General features: G+C 35.0%; 4 protein-coding genes across 8 annotated transcripts in view; 3 read left to right on the plus strand and 1 right to left on the minus strand.

The window, feature by feature from the left end:
* Window positions 1–19,360, minus strand: part of LOC117570621 (serine-rich adhesin for platelets) — a 178,044-nt gene that overhangs the window by 75,052 nt on the left and 83,632 nt on the right. The window lies entirely within an intron of this gene.
* LOC117570009 (AT-rich binding protein-like) overlaps window positions 1–19,360 on the plus strand; it is a 108,667-nt gene that overhangs the window by 21,869 nt on the left and 67,438 nt on the right. Inside the window, exons 1-2 of one of the 3 annotated variants that reach the window (XM_034251426.2) lie at window positions 9,908–10,263; window positions 17,531–18,124. The exons of 1 other annotated variant lie outside the window; for it this stretch is intronic. The gene's annotated coding sequence lies outside the window, so the exon portion shown is untranslated. Of the gene's footprint in view, window positions 1–9,907; window positions 10,264–17,530; window positions 18,125–19,360 lie in introns of those variants that run through there. One more of the 3 variants, XM_034251427.2, reaches the window with a different exon arrangement.
* On the plus strand, window positions 1,402–4,712 carry LOC117566527 (kelch-like protein 41b). Of its 3 annotated transcripts, none has more exons than XM_052004374.1 (3): window positions 1,402–1,490; window positions 3,092–3,414; window positions 3,474–4,712. In XM_052004374.1, the coding sequence occupies exons 2-3, from the start codon at window positions 3,407–3,409 to the stop codon at window positions 4,438–4,440; spliced, it is 975 nt and encodes a 324-aa protein (XP_051860334.1). In that variant the 5' UTR covers window positions 1,402–1,490; window positions 3,092–3,406; the 3' UTR covers window positions 4,441–4,712. The 3 variants fall into 3 exon arrangements, with proteins under 3 accessions (XP_051860334.1, XP_051860336.1, XP_051860335.1); XM_052004376.1 differs by lacking the exon at window positions 1,402–1,490 and adding an exon at window positions 2,136–2,159; XM_052004375.1 differs by lacking the exon at window positions 1,402–1,490 and adding an exon at window positions 2,149–2,174.
* Window positions 5,102–5,553, plus strand: LOC117570011 (male-specific sperm protein Mst84Dc-like). The gene is made up of 2 exons (XM_034251428.2): window positions 5,102–5,217; window positions 5,282–5,553. Exon 2 carries the CDS (start codon window positions 5,299–5,301, stop codon window positions 5,440–5,442), a length of 144 nt encoding a protein of 47 aa, XP_034107319.1. The 5' UTR covers window positions 5,102–5,217; window positions 5,282–5,298; the 3' UTR covers window positions 5,443–5,553.

Raw genomic sequence — 19,360 nt, forward strand, 5'->3', positions numbered from 1 at the left:
TTCTTAAGTTGCATACACATTTTGCAAAGCAGCTGGGATGGAAATCAAGTCTCATTGATTGATTGTTCAACAATTGTTATAACTAAATAACTAAATAAATAATAAATACAAATTTTGATATTCTGAATATTTGAGTATTATGAAAGATACTGATTATCGTCTGTGTCGTATTCCTTTTTTTTTTTTTAATAAAGCTTAAGCCTGTGCGGAGATTTGATTGGAAACTCAATCTTGCACGATTTTGATTGCCAACCCTGGTAGTTTGGTCTGCTAACTGCAACTAACTCAACCAACTCATGGACTGACTAACTGTCTCTGGTTCTCTGACTAGAGCTGTCTCTCTGCTGGTCCTTTTGGGCCTATTAGCCTTAATGGGACTTTTGCATGCTTCACTACAACAACTCGCCTGCTGGCTGCTGACTGCCTCTTGCTAGTATTTCGTTTCATTTCGTTCGTCGTTTTTATTTTTGTATTTTTTTGTTTTTTTTTTTCGTTTTTTTAGAAGCTCGCCATTGCCTCGGCATTTTTTGCACGTCTTTGCAGTTTTCAATTATTTATGGTTTGTGGACGCTTTTGCATTAAAACTGCCTAAATATTGCCAAGGCAAAAGGCTTCTGCTAGCTATGGTAGCTACATATCTCCTATGCCTTTGCCAGCGACTGGTCTAGTCTAGCCCAGGCAGACAACGAAATTGCCATGCAAAATATGGCAACGAGCAAAGCTGCAGTTGACCCAGCATATGAGTCAATCTTCTACCCCGGCAACGTTTCCTCCCTCCTCCCCCGTCAACAATATCCCCATCATTTCCTCTGCCCCGAGGTAGCTACTGTTTATGTAAAACAGCTTAACACGCGCCCCAAAATTGCTTTATTTGTCGAGCAGGTGAAAACGCTTGAGCGTTGGCTTTGCTTTCTGGGTTGTTTGGCCAATGGCCGGCAGCTAAAACGTGAGAACGTTGGACATAATGACTAAATTACAATGTAAATATTGGTTAAATGTTGGTTAATGTTTATTTATTAAGCTCATCGCTTTAGGCTCAAACTGACTTTAAACATTCTTGAAATTTATAGCTCGACTTGTAATGCAGTTTAATGTAAAAAGGAGTTAAAGGGAATATATCATATACTGAAATGTTACTTTTGCTTACAATATTAAATAATTGTTTTGTTTGCAAATTTATTGCAATTATTTTTCCATTATAAATGTGTTTTAATGAATGTATTAGTATAAGATCTGTCTACATTAAATGTTCTTCTTATTTAAACATATTGCTTACAAATATGTAAATGATAAATACGAATTCTTATGTATTTAAATATGTATTTAAAGGGACGCAATAATTCGGAAGTATGCAGCATTAAAACTGGCTTAATTTCTTCAAAATACTGATTTTATTAGTAGAACATTTGTGAGCTCGACTCATTGAACAACGTTAAACATTGAACTGTTTTTCAAGAGGTTCTATTAGTCTTCTAAAATCAAATACATATGTAAGTATATCGTGACGCCCTTTGTTTCATTCTTGAACATAGTAGTTTAGTACATAGTATGTACTACATACTATTAGTTTATGGATTTTAGCATCAGCGTTTTCAATGCATAGTATGATATGTCTTGTATTGAAAATAAGTTAGTTATACCCGCTACCCATAGGGGAGAAGGTTATTATAACTTTGTGCCGACAGGAAATGTATGTAACAGGTAGAAGGAGCATCTCCGACCCTATAAAGTATATATGTATATTCTTGGTCTGCGTCAACAGCCGAGACGATCTAGCCATGTCCGTCTGTCTGTCTGATGTCTGTCCTTCTGTCCGCATGAACACCTCGATCTCAGAGACTATTAGAGATAGAACTATAATTTTTGGACAGCATTTGTTATGTTTGCATGCAGATCAAGTTTGTTTCAAATTTTTGCCACGCCCACTTCCGCCCTCGCAAATTGACAAAATTCGAATAAGCTGTAGTAGAACGAGTGCCTACACACTCACACAGACCATGTGTCTGTGTGACGCTCTCTCGGCCATCCCAACTCTCTCGATATTGGCTCTCTTTATAAATTCTCTCATTCTATGTCACATTCCTTGTTATACATAATTTAGCAACGTAGTCAGTCTTGATCGAGAAGCATAACAAAACAGACGGTACACCGCAATTCGTGTTGGTTTCTTTCGTGTATTTATCTACCACAAAGCGTAATTTTAATAATGACTATAGTTTTCATGATTCCTGAAATTTCGGTTGCGGTCAGATAAAAATTGTCGATGTTTTGTATGTGCTAAAACGCCTACTTTCAAGGGGTCGTAGTTGCTTTGGCTGACAATCTTGTATACGAGGGTGGTCCGATAAGTACTTAGCCCTCCAAAAGAAAAACGAAAACTTTGGAAAAGTGGCGATTTATTTCTCAACATAATCTCCTTTTAGCTCGACGTGCGACCACGTTGAAACTTGAAGGAAAAGAGTCACCGTACACAGCATTCAAGCGCTCTTTCATTTCGCTGGGCGATTGATTTCCCTTCCAAAAACAAGAATCGAATCAAATACCAATATTGCTCTTTCTCCATGTTTCTAAAATCCGCGGACACGTCCAATTCCATACGCAGTGAAAACAAAACTACGAGTCCGATTCAAAAATAGCCGTCTACAAGAATGTACTACACTAGTGAATTTCTCTTGGGATAGTGACGTCATCGGGTGGTGAGGTTAAGTACTTATCGGACTGCCCTCGTATTTTGTAATATATAGTATACATAGAGTAAAGTACCCTATATCAATATACCAAATATACAATTTAGTATATTTGTGGTATATCTCACAGTTGAGCACCCTTGACTGTAACTTTCTTACTTGTTTTATGATGAGGTTGAGACGAAAATATCAAATATTCTATTTAATTCAACTCATGTCTTTATAATACTTTTGAATTCAAACAAGGCAAATTTATTTGAGGTCTTTATACAGTTGTCAGAGTAAATAATGCAGAATAGTGATTTGAGATTTTCTCGAATGAAATACATACCTCATATTGTATAAACATAAGTTGAAGCTGGCAACAAAAACCATTTATACATGATTTTTATCTTCTATTTCAGCAATGTCAGTTGACAAGCCCAAGTATATAAAACACACTGAGTGTTCTACAGAATTCGAACTGCTGATTAAGCAAATTCTGAGCAACGAAGGGCAAGAAATAAGCTGAAGCCGATCTTACTTCTATTGGATTGAAGTGTTCATTTACATAAACACATTGGAGTTCAGTTGTGCTTTTGTGTATATAAGAAGGAGGCAAATTTGTTTCAATTTATTTGCTGATATTTTGTATTCTGATTCATTCATATTTTCAATCTCGAAAGCGCTGCACATCAATTTAACTTCATTGTGTTCTGAAGAAAATAAATATTAAAACTATGAATTGGTGAGTATTTTTGTTGAACAATTTTTCGCAAACTTGTATTCAACAAAGAATTGTTTCAGGCTTGGAAAATCATTGACTGCAATTCTGGATTCAGACCGCAACACCGATTGCAAATTTATCATCGATGATAATGTCTATTTAGGCCATAAATTGATCTTCTCGTGTGCGTCCGAAGTCTTTGAGCGCATGTGCTATGGAAACTTTACCGAGGGAACAACTGGAGAGATTAAGCTAACAGACGTGGAGCCCGAAACTTTCGTAATGTTTCGAAATTTTATCTATAGCGGCGACTCGCAGATAAAATGTGATGACGTAGAACAAATTATAAAGCTACTCGAGTTCGGACATAAATATCTTGTGAGCAGCATTAAGGACGCCTGCGTTGATAAGTTGAAAAAATGTTCAGATCGATGCATCCTGAACGAACTTCTTGCCATATATCAGTGCTCGCACATACTATCGATTAACTCATTACTTTTGAAGGTCTCTCAACATATTCAAGTGCAAGCATGGAATATAAAAAACCTAACGAACATTTTGCATTTTCAAGTGCACCCATTCAAGAGCCTCATTCGTCTTATTAATATTAATGAATCTATGCGTTTTAAACTTATTGAAGAATACATTCATGTAAATGATTTGGATGCAATCAATATTAATGGTATCAAAGATACTTTAGATGTCAAACCCGAAATCCAATCTGATAAGGAAGTTGGCGACTTAATTGATATTAAAAAGATGACTCTTGATGAAAAAGTTGCAAATGCCAAACCCGAAGTCGACTCCGATGAAGCGACAACTTCAAATGGCTCCATAGTCAAAGAATTTCTTGACTTAATCTCTTTTGAAAAGTTCACACTTGAAGATTTCTATAATGGACCCGGAAAATCAAAGCTACTCGATTTTCAACGCAAGTACGAGCTAATTTATGTTATTGCAAAAGCCCAGAAAAAATCGTATGATGATTCGATTAAACAAAATCAACAACGTGCATCATATCAATACGGTGGATATAATTATCATTGACACAATCATTTTGTAATTTTCACTAAGATCCCATACCATATAATAAAGTTCAACATGTGCGGCAATGCCCATTGTTTGTTAGTTTTCATCAGATTCGATCCAAATCAACTGCTGCCAAATGTCGATATGTGACTTGCAACATTTCATTCATGGGAGAAACTCATTCGTATTGTATTGGCAGGAAAGGTATATGACAGGCACAAGGCGGCACTGTCCGTGTCAATATGTCCGTCTAACTGTCTGGTATATTACCAAACATACAAAATAACAGTATATTATAGTATATTTTAGGTATATAAATTCGGTATATTTAAATGACAATACCGCATTTTTTATTTTTGTTTTTCTGAATACGAGTGGCGTGTATCTCATAGTTGAGCACACTCGATTGTATCTTTTCCACTTGTTTTATTACAAATAAAACCCATAATTAATTTAAATAATAAATTTATTTTAAAAGTTGAATTAAAGGAAAAGCAATATATGTATAGCAAACAAATTTAAGATCGTTTTATTTATCTTCATAATTGCAAAAACTCTATTCTGATGATTTTTCCACTGATTTTTGTTCCTAATTATGAAACATATAACTTCACATGAATAGGCGGAAGTTGCCTTGATGATTCACTCAAATTTCAATTTCTAATGTCTGCTCTACATTTGAAATATAATTTTCAGTACAACACCAATGCTCAAGCCTTTCGGAGCCAATACTTTAAAATAAATAATCTTACAAAATTATAATTGTTTCAATTTTTTTTGTGTGTGTCGAGAAAAGTGTGTATTTCAAAAGTTTTACATTGATAAATTACTTTATTAAATTTTTTTTGTTATCTTCTAGTTTTTACAAAAATTATCATGTGCAGCTATCCTTGCTATCCTTCTGCTTGTATCGGCTCTTGTGGAGGTTGTGGTCCAAGTGGATTCTATGATCCGAGCTTTGGACCCTTCAATGGTCCATTCAACAGTTGGTATGGCTGCTGCGGAGGACGATGGTGTTGATTTTTAACATTTTGCAACAGTTTGGATTTCACATTCGGATAAAATTAAGATAGAATTTTTATTTCTGTATATGGTTTCGAAAGTGCAATAAATGAAAGCGTTTGAGTTAAATTTCCTTGTATTCAAATTAATTATGTAATTTTTGATGCATGTTTGGTCTTATTGTTAGTTTTTGTTTTTTTTTTTTTTTACAAATTTTTAATTTATTAAAATCGAGGAATAGTTTTTCTGTACCGAACCGATGCATTTTGCGTCTCGAATTAAAGCCACAGAAAGTTTCGCTTTCGTTTTGATTATGTGCGCGTAATGAAAAATTATTTACATTTTGTTTTGTGCTAGCATTTGCATGAGAGTCCAAAGAGCAGTCCTGCTATAGCAGGAACAAGGAAGTGCCGAACACTTTATGCGCGTTTTGTCTTTTGTAATCCTTTGCAGCAACTTTTCATTTTTATGTGTGTCGACGACGAATTTTCTTCTGTTTATTTTCGTTTTTCTTTTGTTTTGATTTCGACTTTTTCCTTTTGTATTTTGTTTCTTTTTTTTTCGACGGTGTGTGTTTAAATTTTTGTTTTGCGTTTTGTGCTTTCGTCTGTTTCTATTTTATGCGCTTTGCGCTTGTCAAACGACGCTCGACGAGACGCCAACGAAAATGAAGTCATGAAAAGTGAAAGTAAAGCCGTGGAAAGGTTGTAAAAGAGGCAGACGAAAAGGGTTAGCAGAAAGCAGCCAGCTTTTCTGGTCTGACACTTGCGTTATCAGCGGCATTTAGAGACTCTCTCGCTCAACGTTTTCGTGTTATATGCGAGTATATTTTTGCGCGTGGAGTTCTTTTATGTTTTATTTTCATTTTAATTTTTTTTTTTTTTTTTGTAATGTTTTGCTTTCTGACACTTGCTGTCACTTTACATGTGTGTGTGTGCGAGTTGTAGTTTGTCGACAGTGCTTGGCATTGTTTATATCACAACAGGCCGACGAGTTTATTTTTTGTTGTTTGTGCTTTGCTCATTTTTTTTTCTTCCACATGCTCGTCACGTTCAACTTGTTATCCTGTGCGCTTATCACAAAATGTCTTATTTTGCCTGCCTGCCTGCCTTGACTTGCTTGCTGTCATTACCCGTGTTATTTGCTGTTTGCCTGCCCCTCGCCTCTGTCTCTATCATCCACACTATCTCTCTCTGTCCCTCTCTTTCTTTCCTCTTCGTCTCCGTTGTCGTGCTTGCTGCTGGTAAAAAAAAGGTAAAATGATGTGTTATGGCGTCACGTGACATGTGTCATATATGTTACTCATACGCCGTGTTGTCGGTCTTTGTGGCTTTTGTTTTTTACCTCGACTGTTTTGCAAGCTAGCAAAAAAAATGGGTTTTGGCTGCTGTTTAAGGTTCAGTCGAACGAAATACTCGACGATGAGTCACTACTTAATGCGTTAGGCTGATAGTATAAATTGAAATTTGATCTGCTAAAGAAGAAAATGCTTTAAAAGCACATTAAGCTATTAATTTGTAAATAAATATTTTATACTACTGACACTATAAATCGATTTGTCATCTTAAATTATCATAATAGTTATAGTTTTTTTATTTTATTGCTGAATCGTAGCTGTGAATAGAGCAACCCTTTATATATATTCTGGAATTACAGGGTATATTGAAAAAAAAGGCGACTGAGCTAACTCGTTATCTGTAAAATCAAAGAGAATTCTGCATTAAATGTTTTGATTGATAAGAAGCAGGAAATGTCGCTGACATGTGACAGATTTAATTACGAAATGAATTTGAAATGCACTTGAAATGCTAAAACATTTTTCACACAGATATGAGACTTGAATTTTAAACATATGTATTTTCATTTGCAAGTGACTTGTTCGCTTTGCATAGGGTTTTTAGATATATTAATAGCATTGACGATTTGTATTTCTATTCCTATCTATGTTAATTAAAAATGGATTTCAATATAATTTATATTTATTTTGAAAATATTAATTTCATTCGATGGAAGAACAACTTTCGTAATTATTGATAATTCAGTACCAAAGTATCTGTTAATTACTCAGCACACAGCTAGTAATAGAGCAAGTCCTATGCTATGCTGAAGTCACATTAGGAGCCAAGTGGAATGCATTAATCTCGATAAGCTTTTTCATTACTTTCGGTTACTTTACGCTTAATTATGGCACGGTGTACGCCGTTCCCAACGCATACAATATCATTTTCCGGCTTCTTAAAAGGGCACTCAATTGTCGTGGTAATTTTTTATATTTTTGGTGTTATATTTCTGCTTCTGTCTTCATTTTTTTGTCGCGTGTGAAAATGAGCAAGTTATGGTTTGGGGGATTTCCCCATTTCGTTTGCGTGTTTCGTGCGCCTGAATTGAAACTTATCGTTTTAGTAAATATTTCGCTTGTTTATTTCTTACTTTTCAACTTTAATGTTAATTTTGCTGCTTTTTTCCAGCTCATTGTTTACTTTCGTTAGCGTGCAGTTCACGCCTTGCCATTTGATTATGAACTTGAAGTAGACTTTTGATGGTTGTTTTTGTGTTCCACATTGTTATTATTGCCGCTTGACATTTTGTTGTTGTTCTTGTTGTTTTTTTTTTTTTTTTTGTTTTGTTTGTCTTGAGAGCGAGGCAAAGCAATTAATCAGGCACTCACCGTCCTTACCCTGACATTGGCAGCTAAATTTAATTGAATTAAACTCAGGACGCAGCGACACGGAGCGACAGCAGCAAAAACACAAGTAATGTACTTAATTAAGTGAACGACACATGGAGCAATAAATAATTGAAAAATAACGTAAATGGCAGTCATAAATACGTGAAGTTCAAAATAATGGCGGCCACACAGACAGACACACACAATTCATAAGTATTGGAATGACAACAAAAAGGCATTGAATTGAATAGCAATTGATACATTAAATGAGTTAGCATATTAATAAATATATTAGTTGAAATGACATAGAATGTGGGGAATTAATGACTTTAAGCAACAATTAAACATATGTGGTTAGAGAAGGACTTTGAAAAATCGATTGAATCTATCAAAATGTATTGTAGACTAACATAATCCTATTTATCCAATCTTTAGTTAGTGACCGATACAACTTTATATTTTTTGGATATTAACATTTCAATTCCAGATATAATTACAACATTAAGAAGAAACTGAAATAAATAAAAAAGTACAACATTTATATTCATTTCATTTATTTTTCATTTAATAATTGTAATAACTTTTCAAGTAAATTGAATTTTTTCTACATTTTAATCAATATTAATATTTGAATATTTTTTGTTGTTTGTTCTTTAGCTCAAAGATCCGAAATTTTCTTTTGCGACAAGTTTAAAATTTGGTATGGATAAGAATTGTGAAAAGTATGCCAAATTAAATTTTAGTGCTGTAAATATTCAACGATGTTTCGTTGTGTGTTGCAAACATCGTGACAAAGTCATAATCCCTCTTCCACCGTTCTCTTTCCCAGCGACAGTCGCCTACGCGTTCACACAGACATTCACACATATACGCACATACAAAACACACACACACCGGCACTCACTTAAACGAAGATGGGAAGTCAACATGCCGGCAAGTGCCATGCCACGTGCTTTTGCTTTCATTTGTTTTTGTTTTGCATATTCCGTTTTGTGCGGCATATTCTTGTTGTTTGGCTGTCGTCCTCGTCCTCGCCTTCGCCCTCGTCTTCGTCTTCGTCTTTGACGTCGTCATCGTCGTCGCTCGCTGCGTCAGCTTTCTTCGTCTCGTCGTGTTTTTGGCAATGGTTCAAAAATGTCTGTTGGCAATTTTCGTTGCACTTTTGCTTTGCTTAATGTTGATTCGCCTAGGCCTATTTTGGCTTAGGCATTTTTACCTCATGTGAACGTATGTATGCATTTGCGGCGCAGGCGCCAATATTCGACTATCAGAGACACACCAGCTGTCCGTTCATAAGTAATAATTTCTTAAATCTTTACTCCAAACAACAGAGTTCTTCATATTTTTTGCTTGCATTGATAGACTTTACTTTTGCATTAATTTATATATGGAAGCATATAATCTATTCAATTTCTTTAGCCACTCTTTTGTTATTGTTGTTGTTGTTGTTGTTGTGCCTCCGCTGCAAGCCCTTTGCGGTAGGTTAGTTAGGTCGCCTTCTCCCTCTTCCACGTCCACGTCCACTTCCACTCCCATTCGCTCTCACTCTCACTCTTTCTCTCGCAGTGTCGGGCTTCCCTTTCACTCCTTTGTTGTGAACGCTCGTTCGTTGTTGTTGCATCTCTTTCGCAACCGTTCTCTGCTCTGCTTGCTTGCCCTCTCGCTTGCGAACAGATGTTTTTGTCTGGCACTTCGGCTCTAAACAGCGCGCGCCTTCGTGTTCGTGCCTGTCTGTTTCGATTCCATTTCGTTCCGCAGCCGCCTCGCGTGGCCAGCAAATGCATCCTGTCGCCTCAGTTGTGTGGCAGTAGCCGCTTTGTAAACATTTTCCCGTTGTTTGCACCACGCGTCGTTCTCCCGTCGCCTGTCGCCTGTCGCCGTTTGTCGTTGTCTCTACGTCTTTCGTCGCCGTTTTTTCGTCGTTTGCGTCTTTGTGTCGTTCGCGTTACGTTACGTTAATCAAATCAAAAAGAAAAGCATTGCATACTTTGCGGCTGTTGTTTGTGTTAACCAATCTTGGGATTTGAATATCCATCCACTAAGAAAAATTCCCTCTCAATAATAATAATAATAATTCATAAAAATAAAGTTGAATTTTTCATTTTATCGGTGCGTGTCTATGATTTAAGTGTATCGAAATTTAAGGCATCTTCTTCGATCTCAACCAAAATGTAATGCAATAACTTTTTTCAAAATTTAAATATAATTTTATATTCTTATGTTTTTATTTCGGTATTGTTTCTGTGTCTGTCAACATTTTGGCGCTATGCTTAGAAATTTTGCATAAAACCAATATATACTTTAAGGTTTGCTGCGTACTTTTCGTTTAAAGAGCGCTTAATATTCTCTCCTTTAAGTGTCTGCACTCTGTTGTCAATTGCTCAATTTGTGTTCAATTCTTACACCTGCTATAACATTTCAATATATGCAATATCCATATAGCCGGTCAAAGAAATTTGTGGTTTTCGAACTTTTGTCCCATTTGCGGTCAATGTGGTTTCGACAGTTGCAAGTGTGTCCAGTGCCTGCATAGACTTGGACCAAGTGTCTGTGACAGTGTCTTTAATGGCTCAATTTTATGAAGACAATAGCATGGATGACAAGTTTATTGGCCTTACCATGACAAATGTTTTGCAACCGTTTCGACTTTAATGGCATTCAACTATTAGGCACTTTATGGCGCCTGAAATGTGCAATGCAAATTGAGTTGCTTGGTTAAGATACTAAATTTTCTGCAAATGGTGTGAATGTGTAGGAAATGTGAAATAAATGCAGTGATTTGAAAAAGAACAACAACAATAAATGTGAAATAAATTGCAATATTCTACAAAAGAATTATTTTTAAATAAAACAAATTAAATTGAAATAAAATAAATAAATTTTGAAATCATTTTTGAAATTTTTTTCTACGCATTTTGTGATAATAATGAAAAAAGCATAATAAAGCAGCTGTTGTGCTTCGGGCTGCCAACTTGTGAGGGCATTTATCAATACAGCCACTTGTTAGATACATTACACATACGCACTGTGCACACATTTTCAACAAGTCATGTTTATCGATTCGTCGTCTCGTATGCAGTGCAGCGCATAGCTTAAGCAAAAAGCCAAAAGTGCTGAGCATATAAATTTCATATATGTATATATAGTAAATCTAGAAAAACGGCAAAGAACTTGATTACATTTTAAGCTTCGTTTTGCGCTCTCTCGTGTTGACATTTTTCACAGCTCCAGCAAAACGAGCGCTTTTTAAAGTTGTCCAGCGATGATTCTCTACGTCTGTGTGTGTGTGTTTGTGTGTGTGAAGCTACTACTGTTTCTTTTAGCTGTTACGACTGTTATTTCTTCTACTTCTCGCACTGTATGTGTGTGTGCCCAGCTGTGCAATTGTTGACACCCACTGTTGAGAGGAGTCGAAGGCAGCAGCAGAAAACGGCGCGCTCCATTTGCCCTGCTGCTGCTGGCGGCTGTTTTACTCTGTTAGCCGCCTCTGGGCATCTTTTGGCCCGCACATTGAGTTCATTAACCCTTGTGGTTATGTCTGTGCTCGGCATGCTTTTCCCCCCTCTAGATATATATATTTATATATATAAGATATATACATGAAAGTATTATATATTTATGCGACACTGAACATGGAAAGTTCACTTCAAAATACAACAACAAAAATTAAAGTGTTGCAACAACTTTCTAAACTTTTGTGAACTCGCGGCTTTCGCTTACTCCAACATTTTTCTATTAGAACGAAAAGCCACGTTACGCTTAATCTTTCGAGTGGCGTCCACTTCATTGTCCAAGATTCTGTGGCAAACTTGAATTTTGCATTTTTTTTTCTCTATTGATTTTCTTGAACTTTTTTGGCTACAGTTTTCGAGAGTGCTTTAAGAAGCATCTCTCGTGGGCGGCGTTAATTTCTGAGCATTCCTCATCGTCGTCTTTTATTGAACTGAAAAATGCGCGTTCCAATGAAAAAAACTTTTGCGAAATTGCACTCATAGTTTTTCGGGTAGTTTTACGGATTGTTGTTGTTGCTGCGCGGCATACACAAAAATGTAAATTAAAAACTTTGCAATTAATTGGCAAGTTGAACAATTCGGTAGCAAAAGTCTCGAAGCCACGAGGCTGGCGACTCAAATAATAACTGTCGAAAAATTACCACAATATAAAATTGCATTATATCGTTTACTTAAATATGCATACAACAAAAAAGGTTAAACGAAGAGAGTTTTTGAAATGCGGAGAAAGTTTTAGCGGCAACTTTTTGGCACACACGTATTTAAAGTATTTCATAATTTACAAAGTTTGTGCTTCATATTTATCAAAAAATCATAATTAAAAACTCATCAAATGTGAAGGAACTATTTATAGCAAGTTTTGCAAAACGTTTTTGTGCCTATTTCCTTGGCACAAAGTTTAGATAAAGCCCCAAACAAGATTTAGATTTAGCTGTTGTTGCTAGGATTGCCTATAGCCACTAAACTAGTTTAGATTTAAAATTTATGACATGCATGAGAGGCAAGAAAAGAGATGGCAAGAGAGGGTGGGAACTGCCTTGACTACTTAAACTCTCTCTCTCTCTCTCTCTCTCACTATCCTTTCTCTGACTAGAATTCGTCCTGTTTCCAGCTGCCAGTGGCATTGCTTGGCCGCCTTTTTTTTGTTTTGCTCAGCTTCGTAAGTTGTGTTCACTGCTCTTTTTATTTATCTCGCTTGCGTTTTTCTTTTTTTTTTGTTTTTTTTTGCATTCACAACGAGGGCAAACCACACTCACGTACACACGCTAGCGTGGCACACACATGCAAATAATCTCTCTCACATACATTTACTGGAACAAGACAACGTGTGACAAGTACAGGCGGCCCTCAACCAAAAAAAAAGAAAAAGGAAAACAACAACAAAAACAAAAACACAGCAAAAGGGAAGATGAAGATGAAGAAGAAAAGTTTAAATAGATGCACACATAAATTGCGCTCTATATATTTATGCGGCGGCATATATGCAAATGCATTCCTCCCCCCCGCCCCGCTTTCGGACAGATGAGAGAAGCAGCAGAAACAGAATCAGGAGCGAGGAGCAGGGAGCATGTGCAGCAGCATCTTTGTAATTTGCTTATTATTGTTGCTGTCTTTCCTTGCTTTTCGTTTTTGTTGTTGCCACTTGCAACACATTGTTGACGCCCTTCATTATGGGAGGAAATTACAAAATATATAAAGAAAAGCAAAAATGTTGCTGCGCTTTATGATTGCCAACAATTTCCTTTGCGAATTTTGTGCTGGTTTTACGCTTTTCTTTCTTATCGTTTGTGGTTGACATCTTCTCTAGATACCAATAACATTTTCTTAAGGTGGATGTCAGATTGACAGTTTGATGCTTAGAGACAATGTTGCAATAATTTGTTTTTAATACATTGTGGAATATATAATTGAATTTTTTAGTCTTGCTTTAAGAAAATTTAATTATGAATTATACTCTTCATTTCAAGCTATGGCGTAATAAATTCTTTTGACTATTTTGGATCTTTAAATGTAAACAACTTTATTTCAATAATGCCATAATTTTATTTTAATACACTGAAAATGATCTATGAATACATTAGACTTGCGCTTTTATTTGTTTTTATAAATTATATTACAATTTTTTTTAATTTATGACGAACTTTTGTGCCTTACGAAATCTAAGAAATTTAAATACTTTTTCAATACTATTGAATATTTGAGTCTTATATCTTAAATTTACTTTTGTATATCATATTGTTCTTTATTCATTTTTAATAAATATTGGCAACTTAAAATATATTTTAATACAATTCTCAGCAAATTTGATATTTTATTTTTATGTTTTAAAGTCTTTTGATGTCTTGACATCGATTTCTCTTACTTATATGTATTTCAAAGTCTTTTGCTGTCTCTTGTCACTTTGAAATTGTTATTGAACATTTTTAGACTTGCATTCCTAATTTTTTTTATATACATATTATGGTAACTTAAAAGCTATTCGTCAAATTATTGTTAACTTACAAAATATAAGAAATTTTACTACAATGAGGCAAACATTTTATAATAAACTGTGGAAATTATCATAAGTGTTGCTCTCTTAAATTTCTTCAAGACATATTCGATTAGTTGAGAACTTCGTTTCACTATAAATTGTTTTGAAATTTGTTAACTTTAAATGTTAACAATTTTAATACTGTGATGTAATACTTTTTTAATTCACTGTGGAAATTATTATCGAATACTTGAGTCCTAACTCTTAAATTTAATATAATAGAATTTAATTCTTTATTAATTTTTTTAGCAATACAATTATTTTTAATACAGTGAAAATTCTCATTGATCACAATAAATTACTTTAAACTTCAATAAATTTCTGAAATTTTCAAATCAATTTTCTTTTACTTATCTATAATTTAAAGTCTTTTGCTGTCACTCGCATATTCATATGCAATACAATAAGCTCGGCAGCGGCTTAAACAACACGAAAACAGGGGAAGTGTGTCAGTTGTTTTTTTTTTTTTTGGTTTTGTTGTTATTGATTGCAAACGTGGAAAATACGACACTTTTTGCTAGCAATCCTGGCTTAGGGAGAACACTTCTAGCATAGTGTCAAAGGCAGCCTCTAAGCAGAAAAGTATTTGTCATGCTTTGCCCGGCAGTTGTTTCCTTTTGCCAAGCTGCCTACCCAATAATCCTGCACTTTATTTCATATACCCTTCGCCCCCACTCCCGTCACCACTCACATCCACGCCTACTTTCGCCCACTTCATGACTTCGTTGCACGCCTCACTGCGCTTTTGCTATTACCACGCCTACAACGCTCAAGTGAATCAACCCTCAAGCTTGATATACCTGACCCGGAGACTTTGCCAGAGAATGTGGGGAATAGGTTTCGTCTGTTTTATAATTTTCACAGACATTGCTTCGCACACTTCATAATACTATACAAAAAAAAAAAAAAAAAAAGGCAGCGCATGTGGCCATTATTTATGTATATTTTCACCTACATTTATTTTATTTATACTATATGCAGGGGAGCAGAGAGCATAAAAAGGATGCCGTATGAAAGTAGTGACGAGGCAAATGCCTTAGAGAGCTGGGTATCTGTGCCATACAAACACAAACAGAAAGAAGCAAAAAGAAAAGAGATAATACTTATATACAAGTATAGATAGTCAACTTTGTATTGGTAGTTAGCAATAAGAGCAGCATTAAGCGGCCTTCACATCTGTGTGTGTTCTTGAGTGTGTGTTTGTGCTGTTTCTCTAGGCATTTTCTCGCCGCCTTATGCGACTCAATAAAGCGTAAAAGTTAAAACAACATAAAAGACAACATGTTGACGCTACAGCAGCGCAAATAAATACAAGATAGATGCTTAATGCGGGCTTGCAAGACAGCAGATACCCTGCACAGCTAAAATCAATAATAAAATAAATATTAAAATTAAACCAAGTAGTTAAATTCTTAAATCAAGATGACAATTATACATTAATTCTTGAAATTCATTATTATCATATATTGATGTTTCAATAACGGAAAAATGTAGAAATTTAACCAAGAATGCAAAATCAAGTTAAGATCAAAAGTTCCATAACAGTTAACAGAAGTTAACAAATAAATCAAACTTTTTAAGAATTTTTCAATTTAGAATTTTTACTTAAGATTTGTTAATCGAAAAGTTCCAAAGTAAGATTTTCATTCTAATTTTTAAAAGCTAATTTCTTCTCTCTGTACGGAATAAAACACTCATAAAGCAATATTTTAGTCTCAACATAAGATTGTTTTAATCCTAAATTGTAAATTTAACATCTAAATATTGTTTTAAGATTTTATAAACCTAAAATTCTTGTTTTGATATTTTGTCTAAGATCGAAAAGTTGTATACTTTTCAATCTACATTTTTACCCTATATTTATTCTAAGACTATTTTAATATTGAATTATTTAAAATCTATCAATACATTAATTATTTTTCTGAGCTTAACTGATCTACCCCATCAGAGCGTGTACCTCCTGCTTTAATATACCTTTAATGGTCGTTATGTTGACTGCTGGGTACAAACGAAAAGGAAGCAAGAAACAAAACTCAACTAAAATAAAAAGCACATAAAAACGGCATAAATGTTAAGCTGCCACCAACGAGTCGCAGGACTGAGAGGGCGAACAATTTTTGTGAAACGTCGACAGCCGCGTAGGCTGTTAAAAGTTTTTGCCTTTGACCCATGCGGCGTATGAGCAATATTCACTCTTCTCTCTCTCTCTACAGTGCTAAATGTTTACTTGTTTATTCCGGCGTGCAAGTGCAGGAGTATGTGTTGAATTATTGTACATAAAATTAAGTGTGTTTATGTTATGGTTATTGCATTAGCATACATTATATTTCAAATTCAATAATGAATTTGCAATTATGCATATTTTAATTGATCTTTCAGTTGTAAATGCAAACTCCATTAGTTGCCAATGGTGCTCTCTAATGCTATTATTTTTCAAATATTTGTGGGCAAGTCGAGTTCAACTCTTTGGCGAATTAAAAATTGTATTAAGAAACTTAAAGCTGGCAACATTGACACTTTTTTCCCTCTGGGTAAGCGCATTTATATAGCCGCCTTTTGCCCCAGTCAAGTCAAATCATCATCACCATCACTTCATCATCATCAGCAGCATTATTCTGTGACTTGTGCAGCTTCTAGCCCTGTCTCGTATTTTCGCCCACAATTTACACAGCTGACTTTTTGTTTTGTCGCCTCGGCACATAAACCAGACACTCAGGTATAGCATCCATACAAATAAATACAAATACAACAACGAGAGTGTCATGTATATAACACATACACTCACACACACATTTATTTCATGTACGTATAGTGAAGAAGAAGAGCCGAAAGTCTGCTGTGTTTTTGCTTTCAGTCAGTCAGAGAGTAACTCCTAGCTACATATTGACAGGCTGCTGCTGCTACTCTTCTTCTACTTTGCTCTTAGCTTGTCTTCGTTGCCCTTTTGCGTTCGTCTCCTGTGTCCTGTCTGCCATTTATTTTTGTGCTTTTCTCTGTTTTTTTTGCGCGCGCTCCGCATTTTCGCTTTCAACAGCTGCAAGTGGCGGGCGAAGAGAGAATGAAGAAGTAAATTTAAAAACACAAAAATTTTCGGTGCCTGCGTGTTTAAAGCTCATAATTATCACGCGTTACACATGGCGTATACGTGTTGTGTGTGCTCTCTGTTTTTAATGAAAATTAATGCCTTTGCTGCTGCTAATTGCACATTTGTTGTTGTTGTTGTTGTTGTGGTTCCTTTTTGCTTTTTTACTTTTTTTGATAATATGAAAATTTATTGTTTTTATGCATGTTTATTATCGCCATATTTATTTTGATTATTTTTGTAGTCAAAATATATGTGTGTACTCCAACCAAATATTTAACAAAAATATATATATGTGTGTCTGCTTACAGCATTTCTACAGTCGAAAAATACAAATTCACTTTTAGCTCCGTCATCATTTATTCAACCAAAAAAAAAAAACAAAACAATACTCCAGCAAAGTAAAAACGAAATAAATAAATAAATAATACACAAATCAAGATCAACAGGAAAAAAATCTCAAATGTCGTGTAAACTTTGCAGTATTTTATAAATTAATTTCAACGTCATAAAAATCAGGAATTAATGTAGTGCCTAATGCCAAGTGTAATAAATATCATGTAAAGCGATAAGGAAAACAAAAAGTATAACAAAATTTACAAAAATTAACGGTATTAAAAATACACCTAGATGTATATTTATTGATAACAACAAAAAATTAAGCAAAATAAATATAACATAGCTGTCGTGTGCAAATACAGTAGAAAAAAACAAAGCAGAAAAAAGTTGTTATAGCTTTATTAAATTTGCAAATTCCTCATAAATTTCTGGCCATTAACGCGTACAATTTAATAGTTGCCCAAAAGAATGTTGCGATAACTTAAACCAACAAATACAAAACGAACAAAATATAAAATAAAAACGCTTACACATATATTGGTAATAAATTTATTCGTGTATTTTGGGTAAGTTTGCTTTTGAATTGCATATCAAATATTTGCATTTTACGAGATTATTGTTACGTCTGAACAGTTTCTGAAAAATGTAAATTTGATTTGAATGTGTTTTAAAAATCAGTTTTATGTATTTTTAAAGATATTTAATATTCATATGAATACTTGATTTTTTGTTGTTCATAGTTGCATTAAGTGGATTTATGCTTGTTTGAGCATTGAGTTTTAATTAGCCATAAGACGAGCTACATATATTTTGTGTGCATACTAAAAGCATTTTAAATTGATTAATTAGCACAAGATAAACTTTCTGTGCATTGCATTCAATAGCTTCAATGAGCAAAATTACTTACTTTGAAACAATGATGCTGCTGCCTCTCTCTCTCTGACTGTTCTTCATGTGATTCAAAACTCTTTCCATTAGCAATACCTCAAACCATTTGCCACACGATCTCGAAAAGAAGCAAAAAAAACTTTTCATGTTCCTCCGCTCGGCTCTTTAACTCACGTAGCTGACGGCGTCACTGTGCGGCATCCAACCCATTACCTATCCACTATTCCCCTCTCGGTTTTCCGTTTTTGCTACAAAACTCAACCGCAAATGTCACATGCAAATTCAGTTTTCCTTGTAACGGAAATGCAAGCGAAAAAGTAGCAGCAAAAGATTTTTATACATAACTTTTTATGTTGCCTCATTGTTGAGACTTTGAGGCGGAAAAGAATAAAATACGCCCCATAGGCAATGAGTCTGTATCTGCAACTGTGTGTGTATGTGGGTGTGTGTGTGTGTGTGTGTGTGTATTTACATTTGCGCCATTTTATTTCATTTTCATTTGCAATTTTCTTTTGCGTGTGCACATTTCCTGGGCGACACAGTCGTGACTTTTGCCACTGCAAGCTGTATGACTGACTCTCTGGCTGACTGGCTGGCGCTCTCTGCTCTTTACATTTCTAATTACATGCTCATTTTCAACTTGAAACGTAGCGCCAAACGGATGCTGTTCTGGTAATGATGCTGCAAGCAGTCGTCATCCACTCTCCTCTTTTTCTCTCTCATCATCTTCGCTGTGTGTTGTAAACATGGTCGCTTATGCCGTTTAGTTTTATGCGTGCCACGATGAGTGGGTGAAGCAGAGAGTGGGGAGTGGAGAGTGGAGAGCAAAGTGAACCACTCTTGGGATGACTTTATGTCTTTAGTTTTATGCGTGTCACTCAATTCCTATCCCCATCCCCTCTGTCGCTCGTATG

This window comes from Drosophila albomicans, chromosome 3 (assembly GCF_009650485.2).
Source record: "Drosophila albomicans strain 15112-1751.03 chromosome 3, ASM965048v2, whole genome shotgun sequence".
Taxonomy (NCBI): Eukaryota; Metazoa; Arthropoda; class Insecta; order Diptera; family Drosophilidae; genus Drosophila; species Drosophila albomicans.

Excerpts from the sequence above, each read along its gene's own strand:
- LOC117570011 (XM_034251428.2), top strand. The coding sequence starts at position 5,299 with ATGTGCAGCTATCCTTGCTATCCTTCTGCTTGTATCGGCTCTTGTGGA.